The following is a 16363-nucleotide window of genomic DNA, read 5'->3' as shown; positions in this document are numbered from 1 at the left end:
AGTGTAGTAAAATAGTGTGCATTTATTTTTGTGTATTCTCCTCAGAAACTAGCAGCTATATGTTCTGCATATCTCCCCCTTGACTGTAGTGTACTATTGCTTTAACATAAAAACATGTACTCCAAGATTTTATCAGTGCCAGCCCAACACCCAGTGATATAGCTTTAAAAAATCATGTTCTATCAAAGTTTCCCAAAACAATAGAACTGGAAAACTATTACACACTGGAAACAATGAAATATTTCATGTCTAGCACAAGCAGCCATCTGCTTCATACCAGTTTAACCACAGCTGGATGACTGAAACATGACTCAGGGCTCACAAGCCATGAGATAAAATCTGGAAATAATCAGCATTTGGAATAATCAGACTGATACCTCAGTGGTTGATGCTTCACTGCTTCACTCTGAAACAAATGCTGGACTGTCTTGGAATGTCCTATTTTGCAAAATGCTACCCGGTGCTATGAACTTGACAGAGCTGGGAGTATGGAACTAGAACAGTGACATTAAGATTTGGCATTGAAAAAACCCAAACTGAAAAAAGAAACATTGGCATTGAAATATTTATATTGTAAAAAGTTGTTTTGGTATTGAAACAAGTATTGGCATCAAAAAAAAGTTTTACTGAAAAATAAAGCACAGACATGAAAAAAAATACAACCTTGCGACCGGCCAGCTCGAGCCTAGCTCCCGGGACATCGCAAAAATAGTGACGTCGTAAAAAAAAAATTACAACCTGCAGAAAAAAAAATACAACCTGCAAAATAACTGCAGGTTGTATTACAAGAAAATCAGCAGAGCGTCATTGAAAACACATCATAACACAAAAGATATCATCATAAATGAAGATAACAATATTGTGAGGTTGTAACTTTTTTCATGTCTGTGTTTTTTTTCAGTAAAACTTTTAATATTTCAATGCCAATGTTTCTTTTTTCAGTTTGGGTTTTTTCAATGCCAAATCTTAATGTCACTGTTCTAGTTCCATACAGGAGGAGAGCGACTCAGCCTTGGCGCTCACGTTGTTCCGTAATCCGAAATGTCGATGTTTTGTGAAATGTGTTTTCTGAAATGTTATTTTGTTCTGTGAATTGTTTTGGTTCCTAAATTGTTGTTGTGCCATACTCAAGTTATAAGCAGATATAAGGACATTTTAAATTGTTGATGAATTTGTCTACAATTATTAACTTCTCCTGTGAAATATCCATAAGGACTGAGTGGAGCCAAATATACATCAACATATACAGTGGTTTCAGAAATTATTCAGACTCTTTTTGCAGCTGAACAAGAAGAGCCATGGTCAGGGTGGCGACCATCTCAGCAGCACTCTGTCAGCAAGTCCTTTATTGTGGAGTGGCTAGACAGAAGCCATTTGGAGTAGAAGTTATTTAACAGCTCACTTGGAGTTTGCCAAACAGCATTTAAAGGACTCTGAAAGGGTCTTTGGTCTGATGAGACAAAAATTGGACCCTTTGGGCAGAACTCCAAACATTATCTCTAGTGAACACTGGGTACTACTCATCAGCAGCCATCTCTACAGTGAAGCATGGTGGTGGCAGCATCATGCTATAGGGGTGCCTCTCAGCACCAGGGGCAGGGAGATTGGTCAGAACAGAGGAAGGATGAATGCAGCCTAATACAGAGAGCTCCAGAGTGCATGTTACCTGATACTGGGACGACTGTTCACCAGCATGACAGTGACCCAAGGCGTACAGTGTATGCCCTAACCTTTGTAGGACTGTACACCTCATGACCAGTTATTTTGGCACATGCAGCACAGGAAAACAAACTGGTCAGGAAAAAAAGAGTTCAAAATATTTCCAGCTCCTTTTTTGCATCAAGCAAAGACAGATTTTTTCTGTAAAGTTTTTCTTTTTTAAACTACATTTTAGTCTCTGTCCTCTTCTTTTTTTGTCAACAATATTGCATGCTGCTGTACAGTAGTTAGTTAGTGTGTAATGACACTGACGCTAATGCTGATGGTAATAAATGCAGTGCAGTTCTGTGTAAACATGTGCAGGCCTGCTGAACCTTTGGGAAAGTTCCTGCTGCTCAAACTGGAGACAGCAGATTCATACTTCACTGCCGTCACTACAAATGTGCAGCAAATAACTGACTCTACATTCAAGGGATTAATGGAGATGAAGGAAAGTGTTTTTAGTCAGTCACTCAATTTTACGCACTGTACAGTGCATTAAAATGTCAAAGGCACGATGATAGTGGTGTATTCAGTGTATCCATGGATATACAGACAAAGCTTACTGGAACTCTGAAACTGAGGAAAACTTAAAAACCTGATGATTCTCAGGAAAGTTCTAGATATAAAAGGATCATGTTTTTTCTATGAGTTCTAAGCAGATTTATGGGCATTTATTTATGATAGACATCAGATATCATGATATCCTCAGAGTGCATTAGTATCAGGTCTGTGTGTTCATATCTGCCTAAGTTATAATTCCAAGGAGGGGTACGATTTTTGAAACTAATTGCAGCAATTTGGCACAAGAGTTTTAGGAGTGCTTTAACTGCTTCCAAGAGCTAATGCAGTTATTGACAATGTTGATAAGAGGGCCAATCAGCAACCAAACTACAGTGTCTTTGCCTCATTTCTCTCCCTCCATGTTCTGCAGCCACCTGGGGTGGCACACCTCACAGTTTGAAATATTCCTCTCTAAATAAAAACTGATAACATGAATTACATTACTTGCAGAGATCAGAAAAATCAGTTGATATGTTTATTTTTTTGGTTTTATTGTAAACAAGAAATTTACAGATTTATTCACATCAGAAATACATATTCTAACTGAAACAAGTGAATATGAAGGCAAAGTGATCAGCAAACTATGTGTTGAAGGTACATCATAACAGATCTTAAAACATTATAGTCAGGACATGTTGACAAAATCATAATTGAGTGTCCAATTCAGTGTCCGAGCTATTGTTGCAGACACACCACAGTGTTTATTAAAAGTCAATGCAATCATCAGTGTCCTGCACTGATTAACAACAGTAACACATTAGTGAAAGCAAATAAACAAGTGTAGTATTCATTAAAAAAATATACAGTAAGTCAATGTATAGTGAAGCTCTGTCTCATTTCTTTGATTAGACATGATTTACATCAGACCACATATTGTCAGCCAAGTATAAAATGGTTTTGAGGACTATTGTGTATAAAATATAAAAATGCACCACAGGAGTATACTGAATAATGAAAAGATTTGCTTGGAATTTTGTAAGATATGAGGTACTGGTTTACTTTGCCTACAGAACCTTAAATAGCACCTTAAATATTCATAGATGTAGAACACAGCTTCATTCATTTTCAACATGCTGCACTGAATTTAGAGAAATCAACTTGACCAAATATACCAAGTTGATTTTCAATACTGACAATACGAATATCACTCTGGTGTTGCTCTTGTGACATAAACTGCTCATCCACTGTACAAAAAAGTTCAATCAACCCAGTCTTTCATCATGTCAGTGCCAAGATAACAGTTTATCTAGCCTCTCGATTAAATAATAAACTGGCTTGTGTGAATAATTACAATGCTGCCCTGCAAAAAGTGTCATTTCCTAACTAAACTTGAGTCATTTTCTGAGTTTGCTTGCATCATGTCTGCAGAGCTAAATGGTCTGTGGTTGAGGAGGATATAGGAACTGTGTGGAGAAGAGTGACCACACAGAATGCTCCAGGGTCTGATCTACAGTGTGTTTTTGAGTTATCCAGTGTGTGCCCAAGCATGAGAGGCTCATGATTCAAATCAGAGGGAGCAGTCAAAGCACGAATGAGAAAATAAAAATAAATGTCAAGATTTGTGGACATGTAAGGCTGCAGAGATGCTCCTGTGTGTGTAATGTCAGTCCCTTTACAGCAAACAGCAGTTTCACAGGGTCAGACATAAGCACCTACAGCAGCTACAGTGGTGAAAAGAAGTTTTCGGACACCCCATGCATTTGTGAAATATTGCATTAAGAATCACTCTTAGGTCTTCAAGTGCAATTTCTTTTAGTACAGTCACAGCCAAAATACTGAACAAATCCTAAAAAAGCCATTAAAAACTTAAAAGTTTGTCAGAGACAAAAATGCCTAAAACAAGGAACCAAATGCAGGAAACACGCCTGAAGATACAGATTCTCAGTGAGGAAGGGTACAGCTGCTGCCTGATAGCCAGGAAGTGCAGATGCAGTCCTTCAGTGTTGGATACACTCTGTAGAAATACAGACGAACCAACAGATTGGAAGACAAACCAAGATCTGGGCGTCCAAGGGTTTCTTCAGCAAGAAATGACCACATCCTGATCCACATGTGCAGGGAGAACCTCCCAGTGACATCACAGGAGCTTCAGCAGCAGTGGTCAAACCAAACTGGTGTCCAGTGTTCCACCCGCACTGTACGTGGCCGACTTTTAGATCATGGCTTAAGGTCCTACAAGGCTGCCAAGAAGCCCCTGATCAATGAGAGACAGAGGTTAGCCCGGCGTCGTTGGGCCCAAGCACACAAGAACTGGACAGCCAGGAACTGGAAGAAGATCTGTGGTCAGATGAGTCCAGCTTCCAGCTTTATCCTCCTCCTGATAATGTGAGGGTCCGCAGAAGGCCAGGCCAAGCTTTATCTCCAGCATGTACAGTACCAACTGTCAAGCATGGTGGAGGCAGTATCATGGTTTGGGGAGGCATGAGTCATCTCACTGTCTGTGATGGCACATTGAACTCTGCCAAGTATTGTGCCATTCTCAAAACCCACATGCTCCCTCCTGCTCTTGCACTGTTCCTTTTTCAACAAGATAATGACCCTTGCCACACATCACGGGCCAGGAGAACTTGGCTGCAGGAGCTCTGTATCCAGGTCTTAGAGTGACCAGCTCAATCCCCGGACATGAGCCCCATTGAAAATCTGTGGTGGATTATCAAAAGGTCTGTTTCAAAGCGTAAACCAAAGAATTTAGAAGAATTAAAAGCAGTAATTCAAGAAGAATGGGACAAGATTACCCCTCAACAGTGTGAAAGGCTCGTGGGGAACATGCCAGCCAGGATTAGAGCTCTACTGCATGCTAATGGAAGGACTACTAAATATTAATTTGATGATGTGATGGTTTATTTATTTTCTGTTCAGTTTTGAACACATTCTCTGTATTTGTTGACTTTGATACCAACAATGTTGAGAACTGACATATTGAAACTGTCAAGAATTTAGTTTTGTTAGTTTTTCTTGCAAACAAAAACTAAAAAATATCAGTTGTATTTGTTTGTGTCTGTCTAATGCAGCCCACCTTTTGAAACACAATTTACCCCCCAAATATTTCATGATAATATTTGTGTAAAATTTTAAGGGTGTCCGAAAACTTTTTTCCACCACTGTATGTACACTGGAGACAGCTGTGGTGGGATTTTAACTAAATTAGGGTGTCATCAATGAAATGGGTAACAACACTGAAGCTAGTGCCTGAGTGGCACTGAGTACCAAGACTGAAACTTGACTTGTGCTTCTGTAAAAATACACATAAATATGTAGATATGTGTTATGGGTAACCATCGGTGACACACACATGCACACACCTCCCAAATTTCATCATCTAACATCTTTTTGGGCAGTTTTCTTTATTTTTTCTTTTGGAGTTTAGGCGTAGTAATATTATAGCACTGTATTGCCACAAGTGACCCTCTAGCAGAGCAGAGGAAACCTAAGTCAAGTCAATTTTATTTCTATAGCGCAGAAGTTATCTCGAGGCACTGTATATACAGAGCAGGTCTAGACCGTACTCTTAAAATTTACAAAGAGAGACCCAATAGATCCCACCATGAGCAAGCACTAACTAACTCCTCTTCAAAGCATTTAAAATCACTGCCCATCGTTCCCATTTATGTTGATAAATAGCTTTCACATTTGTTTAATGGATATTGTGATCTTTTTAAAGTGAAACTGATTTCCATTTCCTCTAGGTTTTATAAACACTCTCTGCTCCACAAGACACTGTCTCCTAGTAGAGACAGACCCACAATCTGTAAGAGGGACACACCAATGTGTTCCAATGCTAATATTTGCTAATTAGCATTCAACACAAAAAACATCTGAGACTGATGGGAATGTCATTAGTTTTGCAGGAATTTGCTCATAAACCAAAGAACTAGACAAATTCAAAATCTGCCCCTATGATAGCACTAGATGAAAAGTCAGTGGATCACCAACATTATTACAACTCATCCGGGGCGGCTGTGGCCCACCAATCAGAAGATCGGTGGTTCAATCCCCGGGTCCTCCAGTCTGCATGCCAAAGTATCCTTGGGCAAGATACTGAACCCCAAATTGCCTCCGATGTGTCATCGGTGTGTGAATGTGTGTGAATGTGTGTATAGAAAAGCACTTTGTATAGAACAAGTGCTGTATGAATGTGTGTGAAATCTGTAGTGTGAAGCACTTTGAGTGGTCGAAAAGACTAGAAAAGCGCTATATAGGTACAGTCCATTTACCATTTACCACGAGGGGAACATGAATGTCTGACATTGCCATCCCTTGGGCCATGCTGCTAGTGTATATATGAAGCACCACTGTAGAGGCCTTGGTTCAGTCCCAGGTTTCAGTACGTTAGTCTCCGCTGGGCTCCCCTTTGAGTACAAACAGGCAGTGTTGTCAACTACAAGCAATAAGGCCTGTGGCTCTGGTGAATGAAAAATGTTCAACATTCATTACATAAAGCATACATTTTGTGTGTGTGTGTATGTTCAAAGTTAAGTTGATGATCTTAAAGGGAAAATATGGAAAACAGGAGTTTTTGTGCAGTGCAGCTTTTTTGAAGTTTGAAGCCCTGTCATCTTAAAGGTATGTTTCAAAGAAAGTTCCTGTCCAACTGACCAACAGCATCTGAAGCCAAATTTCCAACAACAGAATCAAATATTTTGGTGACTTTTCTAAATGAAAAAGTTGGAGCACCTCTACCAAAAGAGGAGAAATTAGACTCCCAGTAACTCCAAAGTTGTCATATTTATTTGTTGTATGTTCTTGGAAGGCTTGTCAACCAGGAGATCTCTAGCACTGTGTGCAGTCACTGGGGCTAAGCTAGCAGTTGATGGACTGGTTGCTTGTTAAATCACAATATCTTGTTTTCTTTTTCTACAAATGTTAAATACAGAAGACTTAACAAGTGAGTGTGGAGGCTTTTAAACACACCTTTGGTGGTGTTGTCAGGGCTCCACACTAACTTTTGCTTGCATGTGCACCCAAAAGTTTTCACCATGCCCTTTAGTGTGGCAGTAATACATTTAAGAGTTACTTTTTTGTCACATTAGTAATTCTTAACACATTCGGAAAATTATTGTAAACATGAATAAAGGTGCACTGCTTTGGCTGTACTCTTAGCAATATATGGAATGCATAATGTTGGCCATTTCATCATATCTGAGCAACAGAAATTGGACAAGCCGTTCTTTTTGAAAGGTATATACTTTGGCCATTTTGTATGTTGTAGGGTAAAGCTCTGGCTCAGAGTAAGATGAGGCCATATCCACTGAAGATGTTAAGTCAGGATTCAGTGTTTCCCACAGGTTGAGAATTTACTTGTGGTCGTGGATGGCATGGTGTGTGACTGATGTGCATGCAAAGACTCTACAATTAAATACAAGAGAATTGCAATTCACAAATGTCCCCTAAATGCCTCACATGCAGATTATCAGCAGCTACAATTTACCGATACATGTAGGCTATCGATAGACATTAGCTAAGTCAAGGAGCCTCTAGTCCCCACTCAGTTACTGCAGCACATGCAACTCAGACAGGTTCATAGCACACAAATGTTTTAGTTTGAAAAAAGTGAAATAAGGTGTTCTAATGTGAGATTTTTTTAAGTTGAAATGGAGTGACTTTTATGCACTTGCGCAGTTTGCTCAGGTACAGTCTATGTATTGGAAACACTGGGATTATGCATTTTACTGTGGACAGGGGAGACAGGTGGTGGATCAGTTACCTACACTGGTGATGACAGTCAGAGGCAAAGTGGGGCAGGAAACAGGAGCAGATTTTGTTGAGAATTTCTGGAAAATACATTATCTCAATTCTCAGTATTCAGCCCTAGATGCAGCCAGGAGTAGGCAGACTTTGTGACGCCTCTTTGGGTGTGCTCATTCAGAACAAATATAATCACATTTGCATTTAGAGATAGACATCATATGGCCTAGTTCCTGGAAACATACTGAAGCCTTAATACCTATCTCAACTTGTTTAACTTAAATTAAGTCTTGCTTGATTTGTCCCTTTTTTCTCCGCTCTACACATACTTGACCCAGCCCAATAATCCTGGTTGCACTGCTAACTTGTGGTGGTAAATATTCTTTCCACAACAGAACCGTTGCAGTATTGCACTTTAAGGCACCACTACAGACTTGAACCTTCAAGTTGCAGAGGTCAGTGCAGCAGTATTGTTCCTCCTTGTAGATATAGAGTGAAGATACTGACTGAATTTTAGCTAGCTGGGTTAGGTTTTGTGACTTATTCCCATCTCAAACCGACAAAATGATTCCTGGCCCTGTGAAAATTACTGTAAACAGTTACTGAATGACTGTTAATGTGAACTTAGAGTAAATTAGAGACCAAAAATACATCCATCCAGCCATCCATGCATTGCACATTGACTGTTTGCAAAGAGTAATTTGGAGTAATCTTAATAAAATACATGAGCCGTGAATATATTTCCAAAATGGTTAAAATGTTCCCTATGGGGAATTACGCTGAAAAATCAACCCATAGGTTTTGCAGGTATATGTGTATGAACCTATTTAGTCAGAAAGGCAGAACAGCCAAAGAAATCCATGCCGATGCTGCGGGGATAGCCTTCCACCACCTTCAGCGCCACAGGGTCAAACTTCCAATAGTGCAACCCACTCAGGAAATTGGCGTAGCCTGTCCAAGGGTGAGAGAAAGCAGCTATGGAATTATAAGCCAAAACAATCTACAGACTTTTACCAGTTACTAGGACAGAGGCAGAGAATTTGAAAGTTAAAATGCAGCTTTTTCCAGATTCAGTTCCTCACCATATATGTCCCGGAAGGCTGCATCAATATGGCTGGGCACTCCTCCCCACTCGTGCCTGCTGTAAGGATGGACATCATCAACACGATTCTCTTGTGGACTGAAGGGCCAGTAAGATGTGGATTTGAAGAGATAGACTTTCTCAACACTGTACTCTTCCCACTTCAAAGCTGCTTGGATATCTGTTACAGGAAGACCCAGCCGCTGTACTGAATCTGGTCCTGTTATCTTCCTCTCAGCATCAAACACCCAGTAGTTGTCACCTGTCAATAATAAGATGGAATAAAACCCTAAATATAAGATGTAGCAGCATCCCACCTGGTTAAGCGTAATACCATATATCAAGGCTGAGTCCTTGATGCAGCAACCCAGGTTTGAATCAAGCCCAGGCCTTTTGTTGCATGTCATCCCTCCATGTCTGTCTCCACTGTCGATTATCCATAAAGACAAACAGCTAAAGTAAACTCTTCACAAAAAATGTTGTCTACATTTATATGCACCTGTTATGTCAGGAAACAGTTATATGGTAATACTAAAGTGATGCTAAAAAAACAAAAAAGCTATGTTGTCATTAATGAACTCAGTTTTTTTGCACTATTTGTTATTGAGCCCACTTTTTTTTAACCCTCTTTTTTTTTTCTACTGCAACTTTTCAGCAGCCTGTGCATACGCTTTTACATCAGAAAATGTAGTCTTTCCAGGTTTACTTTTGTATTATGACCAACCTTGGAAGAACCAGATGTTGCCAGACTTGTCTTCATACGCAGCATCAATGTGGTCAGGAATGCCTCCCCAGTGGCGTGAAGCCAAGGCTGGATAGCCAGCTTGTAACTGCCCATCACGGATACGCCAAACATATCGAGACTTAAAGAAGAACAGCTCTCCCCTGATCATGGATACGGCATCAAAGTTTGTTCTGCAGGCATCCGGCTGAGGCACAACAACATACACAGCAGGGATGTTTTTGTGTGTGGACTAAAATGAGAGGTCACAAAATACAAACTTGGTGTTGCTTTGAGGTCTCTTTCCAATATTACTGTCATACCATTCCAATGTCAATCTCATTGGTCTCCGTCATCTCAGGTGGTGCATGCTGAGGGGGGCCATACAGATACTGAATACCCCTCTTGTCATCCTCACTCAGCTGCAGAGGGTAGGAGTCGCTGTAGAAAGGACACATCACAGCATCAGGCTCCAGAGAGTGCTGAAGGCCCAAGACGTGGCCAAACTCATGTGCTGCCACTTGCAGGAGATCAGTGCCTAAATGGGACACCAAAGGATAAAAGGACAGCTCATTAAAATTAGTAGCTGAATACATTACCTCCAAAGTGGTGCAAATTTACTCACCCACATTGTTGCCTGTTGTCCAGTGTTCATCATAGTCAAAGTGGACTTCTCCCTCTCTGTGTGTCCGGGGAAAAAAGGCATGGGCGAGGATTCCTCCAGGACCATCAAATGGCAAACTGTCCCCATGCCAGTACCTACACAAGTACACAACTTTTGTATACAGGCGAATAGGTAATATCACACATTTTTATATGTTAAGCATGTTAGCGTGTAAGAAATCCAGGTGGCAGGATATGAGACTAAAATGGCTTAAAATTGCATCATTTAAGCTAAAGGTGTAAGATTTCAGGATACTCCACTTATGTTTGCACACTGCTGACATCCTAGAACTATGATGCGACAGCACCTTCTTTCTTTTTAAGAAACAGTTGAATGAAGACATGTTCTGTGAATGCTAACCTGGACATTACTCCAGTCTGAAGGGACAAACTTTCCTCTGATAGCTGCAGACATTTTCACAAACAAGAACAAATCTGCTGGCAGTTACATGAAGAGAAGCATCACATGTTTTTGCTGTAGCTGCAGTCTCCGGGTCAACTGGAGACTGGTCTAACTTATTTGACATTTACTGAACATTTATTTACTCTGAGTCAGCTCTAAACTAATTGATACCATGCCAAAGTATTTGTACTAGCTTGTTAATACTAGTTTTTTATGTTTATTTATAATTCACCTCAGCTGATAAGGCTAAAACATGCAGGTTGTTTTTCCTCCGCGACCAATCTGTTGATTAAAGTGTGCATACAATTTCTGATGATTCTGTTTGACTACAGCACTCCTTTTTTACACTGCAAAAGTAGAAGCATGAATGAGGATTTTTATTGTGTCCTTTTATAAATCTTACACATTTTCAAATCGTCCATTCTGTGTTTTCTGGTGACTTTCTAAATACCTTGTTAGTAAAATGTTCTAATTTTGTTTGTTTGACATTCTCATTTTCTAAACATTTTTTCACCTTTTTGTATTATTCTCTACCCTGTAGAAAGTAGAGAAATACAGAAATATGGTCTCACGTTCCTCCAGCATTAGATGTGCTTCCATATTTGGCTGCTAGTTGAAGAATGTGGTCGATTTAAAACCACATGACTGAAAAAGTCTCTCTCTCTCACTTTTAGCTGCTATGTTAATAGATGTGCGTATTGTTTTTTTTTTTTTTTACAGGTTGTTTGTTAAGTGCTGCCTGATGACCTGCATGATGAACACAGGGTAAAATGTGTCACTTTCTTAATAAATCTCTTCTCAGTGCTTTAGAGTAACTGTCTTCCCAACCAAGTACGGACAGTAAACTTCAGGTAACGGCACAGCTGCTAAAAGGAAGCAGTTCGTTCTAATTATCCTACACGTCTAGTCATGTGACTCAGGCATCATGTAACTGGTTTGGTACAATTGCCACAATATCATGTGATTGAACTAATATTTATTTTTAGCTATGCCAGCAGCATGGTCTTAGGTACAGATTAGTCTGTCAGTTCAGCACATCTTTATTTTTATTACTTGGAATCTGGGGTGAGGTAAAAAGATTGTGTGCTCTTCAGTAGGCTTTATTTAAAAATAAGGAACATCTTTATTATTCTGTTACATTTAAAAAAATATTAATTTGAGATATTGGGGTATCCATTTTTTTTCAAGGGGTCAAGGTGTCCTGCCTTCATTGACTTAGGACAACAGGCCTTATTTGAGAAAAAATAATAATAATTATGAAAACAAGTTATGAAATAAACTTGTACAGGTTAAGACTCAAACTAAAAAAAGGCTTGGCAGAGTAGTTATGTAATTGCAAGTATTATAAACCAAATGAAAAAATGACTAATCTAAGCTGATATAAATGTAGCTGGAGGTAAGATATTAAAAATCCTGCCAAACAAGTTCTGTGTTGTGTTCATCCATGTTTGTAATCTGCTCTTGAGCTTGGCTGGGATACATGTGCTTTAGTTTTCCCTGAGTCACTCTGACAAAAGGATCCAACAGATTCATGACTGTGTCAGATTACAGAGATCATCTGGAAAACTCTGACTGCTCTCAGTAGGCCTGTATTTACAGTTTTTCAATACTAAGTTTACACAGTCAGCACAACAGGGAGTCAGAACAAACCTAAGTGTGGAGAACTTTTAATTACTTTGGAATTAAATGCACTCAATGACCACATCTTTCAAAATCCACAAACTGTTTTCTCACTCGAATTCTACCACCGCCAAACCTCTGTGTAGTTACAGTCAATTTTGCACATGTCTATATACTACTCTAAAACCTGTTCAAAATCTGGCATAATACAAAATTCCTGTAAATTAGACTGCTAATTCTAATCTGTAAATCTCAGTTCACATTCTATTTTCAAAAAATTCTAAACATAACACATAATTCGATTTCCATCTGCTTCATTTGGCTATATCTAAAAACAAATTTTAAAAAATGGATACACCTAACCGGATCTTAACATACTGAGTACCTCATTTCATTGTGTGATGACCTCTAAAAAAGATTTATTCCAGGTGAGGATGGCAGGCAGGTGAGGCCAAATCCAGGTTTTGAAATTGAATGGGACAGTGTGGTGTTTCACCATTGTGGTTCACAGTCCATCCCAGGATAGTGTCACTTTTCCTTCCGCCTTACCCACCATTCCTCAACCCCACAGAAGAACTCTTTTTCCTACAGAGGTGTAAAGTTTATGACCCTCAGCCATATGATCAGATGTATGATGAATGCTGGATGTGTAGACATATCTGCAAAAGATTGCCAGGAAGGATCAGAATGCAAAAAGGTTTATTCACAGCTTTCACTGCAGGAAAACAATGCATATCAGAGTAAAAACCAAGCCATGAGAAAGAGATAAGAAATTTCTGCAGAGCTCAGAGACAGATCAGAAGGCTACAATGATGCACTGAAGGTTCCCAAGAGCACAGTGGTCTCCATAATTCTTAAATGGAAGAAGCCTGGAACAACCAGAACTTTTCCTGGAGCTGGCCACCCAGCCAAATTGAGCAATCAGAGTGGAAGGGCCTTGGTTTTTGCTCTGATATGCATTGCCAGCTGTGAGACCACATATAAAGGGGTGTGTACCTTTCCAAATGTCCAATCAATTGAATTCACCACAGGTGGACTCCAGTCAAGATGCAGAAACATCTCAAGGAAGATGTAAGGAAGGAAGAGAAATAGGTGGAACCTGAGCTATCATGGCATGTCATGGCAAAAGATCTGAATACTTATGTTATACTTATAACATAAGTATGCAATATAACAAAATGTGAAAAAGTGGGGTCTGAATACTTTCCGAAAGCACAGTTCTTCTACATCTGCAGGTAATCTAGTGAATACGTTCATGTGTTTTGTATCTTGTGCACTTACTGCGTGTGTGCATTACTCTGTACTCTGTCTTATTCTTCACTTTAAACAAAACATTTACTTTTAATTTGGCTCTTCAGTTCATTCTTACAGGTTTATACTCAGAGATCTGCTTTATCATAATGTCAAATGGTGCCTATAATCAACCTAACTGTATATTGTGTATCTTGCTGGTTCTTACCTGTTGAAGTCAATAATGATGTCAGCTTTCTCAGTGGTAACCTCTCTGAATCTCAGTGGAGTCACTGCACTCCATACACCGAATGCCTCCTGGAAGACACGGCGTACTTTGCCCTCACTCATCTGCCAGGGGAAACGTACAATCCTGTTGGACACACACACACGTATTAATTAAAATGATTCAAAAACATTAACTTCATACAAAAATACTCAGACATCACAGACTGTACATTGAATGTATAATAGTCAAACCTGCTGGCACAATGTTACCACGATAAAGAAATTCATGCATAAGCCTAGAGTGTGGTTCAAGGCCTGTGTTGTGAAACTGACATTACAAAAGTCTAAGTGTCAACTGAGGAGTAAAAAGGTTGTGAACTCATCCAACTTACAACCTTGATCACATGTATGCTCAGACAGGCAACAGCCAATCGGTATATAGACTCACCTGATATCTGTCATGTTGTATATCTTTAAAAAATGGATAATAAATAAATGAATGATTGTGTTAGTTGTGTAAAATCTTTCATATTTATAATGTACAAATATAAAAATAGGGATAGAATGATTGCCTGAAATAGAAACAAATTTCTGCTACCAGGCATTCTGTTGTTGGTAGATGAGGCATCTTAGAGAAATTACATAATGAATAAAACAATAATAATAATAAAATAAAGGAGAATTTCGTACCAACCTGACAAGTTTTTATTCTTGTGCTTGTGATGAAAAGTGAAGGATTTTTACTTTTATCTGGCACTTGATTCTAAAATCTTACTGTTAGCAGTTTAATGAATACATCCTCAGCAGTATGAAGCACAACATACAGTATATAAACATACAGGCAGGGGGTTGGTTTTATCTGTTCTGTTATTTCTATCCTAAACCTGTTTAAAACATATATATAATACGTTCTTAACATTTGCAACCCCATTCAGCTAATTACCTATATATATCTGTTGCACTGCTTCTGCTTATGTAAATGTGTTTACCTTTATCATCAGTATTGTCACTGTTACAGTTTTTTTGCAAGTGGCAACCCACATTTCTCTATACTGACTTCACTGTCTTTTTAAAAATTCTTCACACAATTCTCTTTGCCAACATCCAAAATACACTAATGCAGTTTCTCAGCACACTGACTCACACTACTGTCATGGAACATTACAATAAAGCTGTTTATGGTTGTTAATGGTTGGATACTGTTGTATGCAGCAGTAATCCTGGAGATACTTGGGTATAAGGTCCAGACAGCAACATGCAGAGAGCTCCACCCATTAAGAAGAAGGTTGGAAGACAATATCAAGAAACCTCTGCAGCTCTGTTAGCTGACTAATGTATAGGTGTCATGAGAGAAAAGAAGTACAAGATGTCCATAAGTGAGGCTCTAGACACTCCTAAACAAACAGTCACAGCTCTAGCCACTAGGCTGAAGAAATATACCCAAGAAGTGGAGGCCAAGAGAATAAATGACCTGTTCTTTAGAGACCTATTTGGGGTGTACTCCCAGCTACAAGGGAATAATAGCACAAGGACAGATCCACCCAGAGCTGAGACTGAGCAATACTGGAAGGACATATGGAAGAGAGATGCATCACACAACACCCATGCTAAGTGGCTGGTGAACCTAAGAGAACAAAACCAGTTAACATCACAAAGCCAGACATCCAACAATGAGTCTCAGGCATGAAAAGCTGGGCAGCATCAGGACCTGAAATGATCCACTGCAACATCAAAAAAACAAGGACAGTTAAAGTAACAATGTCATTGCATTTAATTGAATCTCTTACTCCGGTTCGGAAAACGTCCTAACCTGACGTCTGTAAGCCTCTCACATTTCAAAGCTGGATGTGTAGCAATGGGCTGCTCCACAACATGGCACCAGTATGAAAAATAAGCTTCTGGTTGCATTATTCACTTGAGGCACTTCACATGAACACTCAGTAGCCCTGGTATTATAGTTATGATGAGTACAGACCACTGTTATCTGAGAATAGTATTAAGGAGCATGCCCACTGATAATTCTGTACATATGATAAAGCTTCTGTTGTTCTACTCTGAGCTGTTCTGGCAGAAGTACGATCCTTCTGAGTTCACTATCAGCATGAGTTTGAGGGCATGAATTTAATGAATACCAAATAAGATTATTTCGCATCACCTGCAGTTTGTTCATAAATTTAGCTGTCAAGCCACTGTAAAATCAGAACATGCATGATCGAAATGACACTGTATCAATGGTAATATGAGAAGTTTCCTTAATAGAAAGGCTAGAAAGCCCTGTTCTGCGAAACAGGAACAAATACTGGCATATCATTTACACAGAAACTTGCAGCACCTTGCACATAATATCCTGAGAATCTGATATAACCTCTTCAACGTCACAGATGTGAGTTCTTCCTTGAAGGTAAAAAGTGAGCCATTTTACAGCAGTGTGTCTAAAACCCATGCACTGTAGCTCTGACAACGGTATAGT

The 16363-nt window shown here is 39.3% G+C and overlaps 1 protein-coding gene across 1 annotated transcript in view; it reads right to left on the bottom strand.

Moving 5' to 3' along the window:
* Positions 1-4780: 4780 nt before the first annotated feature.
* The window catches only part of LOC108900755 (stromelysin-3), a 36686-nt gene continuing 25103 nt past the window's right edge, over positions 4781-16363 (bottom strand). Inside the window, exons 3-8 of the mRNA XM_018701966.2 lie at positions 13895-14038; positions 10375-10508; positions 10073-10287; positions 9753-9957; positions 9030-9290; positions 4781-8898 (exon numbers count right to left, since the gene is read on the bottom strand). Coding sequence (XP_018557482.1) covers positions 8771-8898; positions 9030-9290; positions 9753-9957; positions 10073-10287; positions 10375-10508; positions 13895-14038 — 1087 coding nt within the window. The 3' untranslated portion in view covers positions 4781-8770. The remainder of the gene's footprint in view (positions 8899-9029; positions 9291-9752; positions 9958-10072; positions 10288-10374; positions 10509-13894; positions 14039-16363) is intronic.

The sequence above is a fragment of the Lates calcarifer genome, linkage group LG9 (assembly GCF_001640805.2).
Source record: "Lates calcarifer isolate ASB-BC8 linkage group LG9, TLL_Latcal_v3, whole genome shotgun sequence".
NCBI classification, from domain to species: Eukaryota; Metazoa; Chordata; class Actinopteri; family Centropomidae; genus Lates; species Lates calcarifer.
The sequence above is the reverse complement of the archived record's forward strand: the minus strand, read 5'-3'. Positions and strand labels throughout refer to the sequence as shown.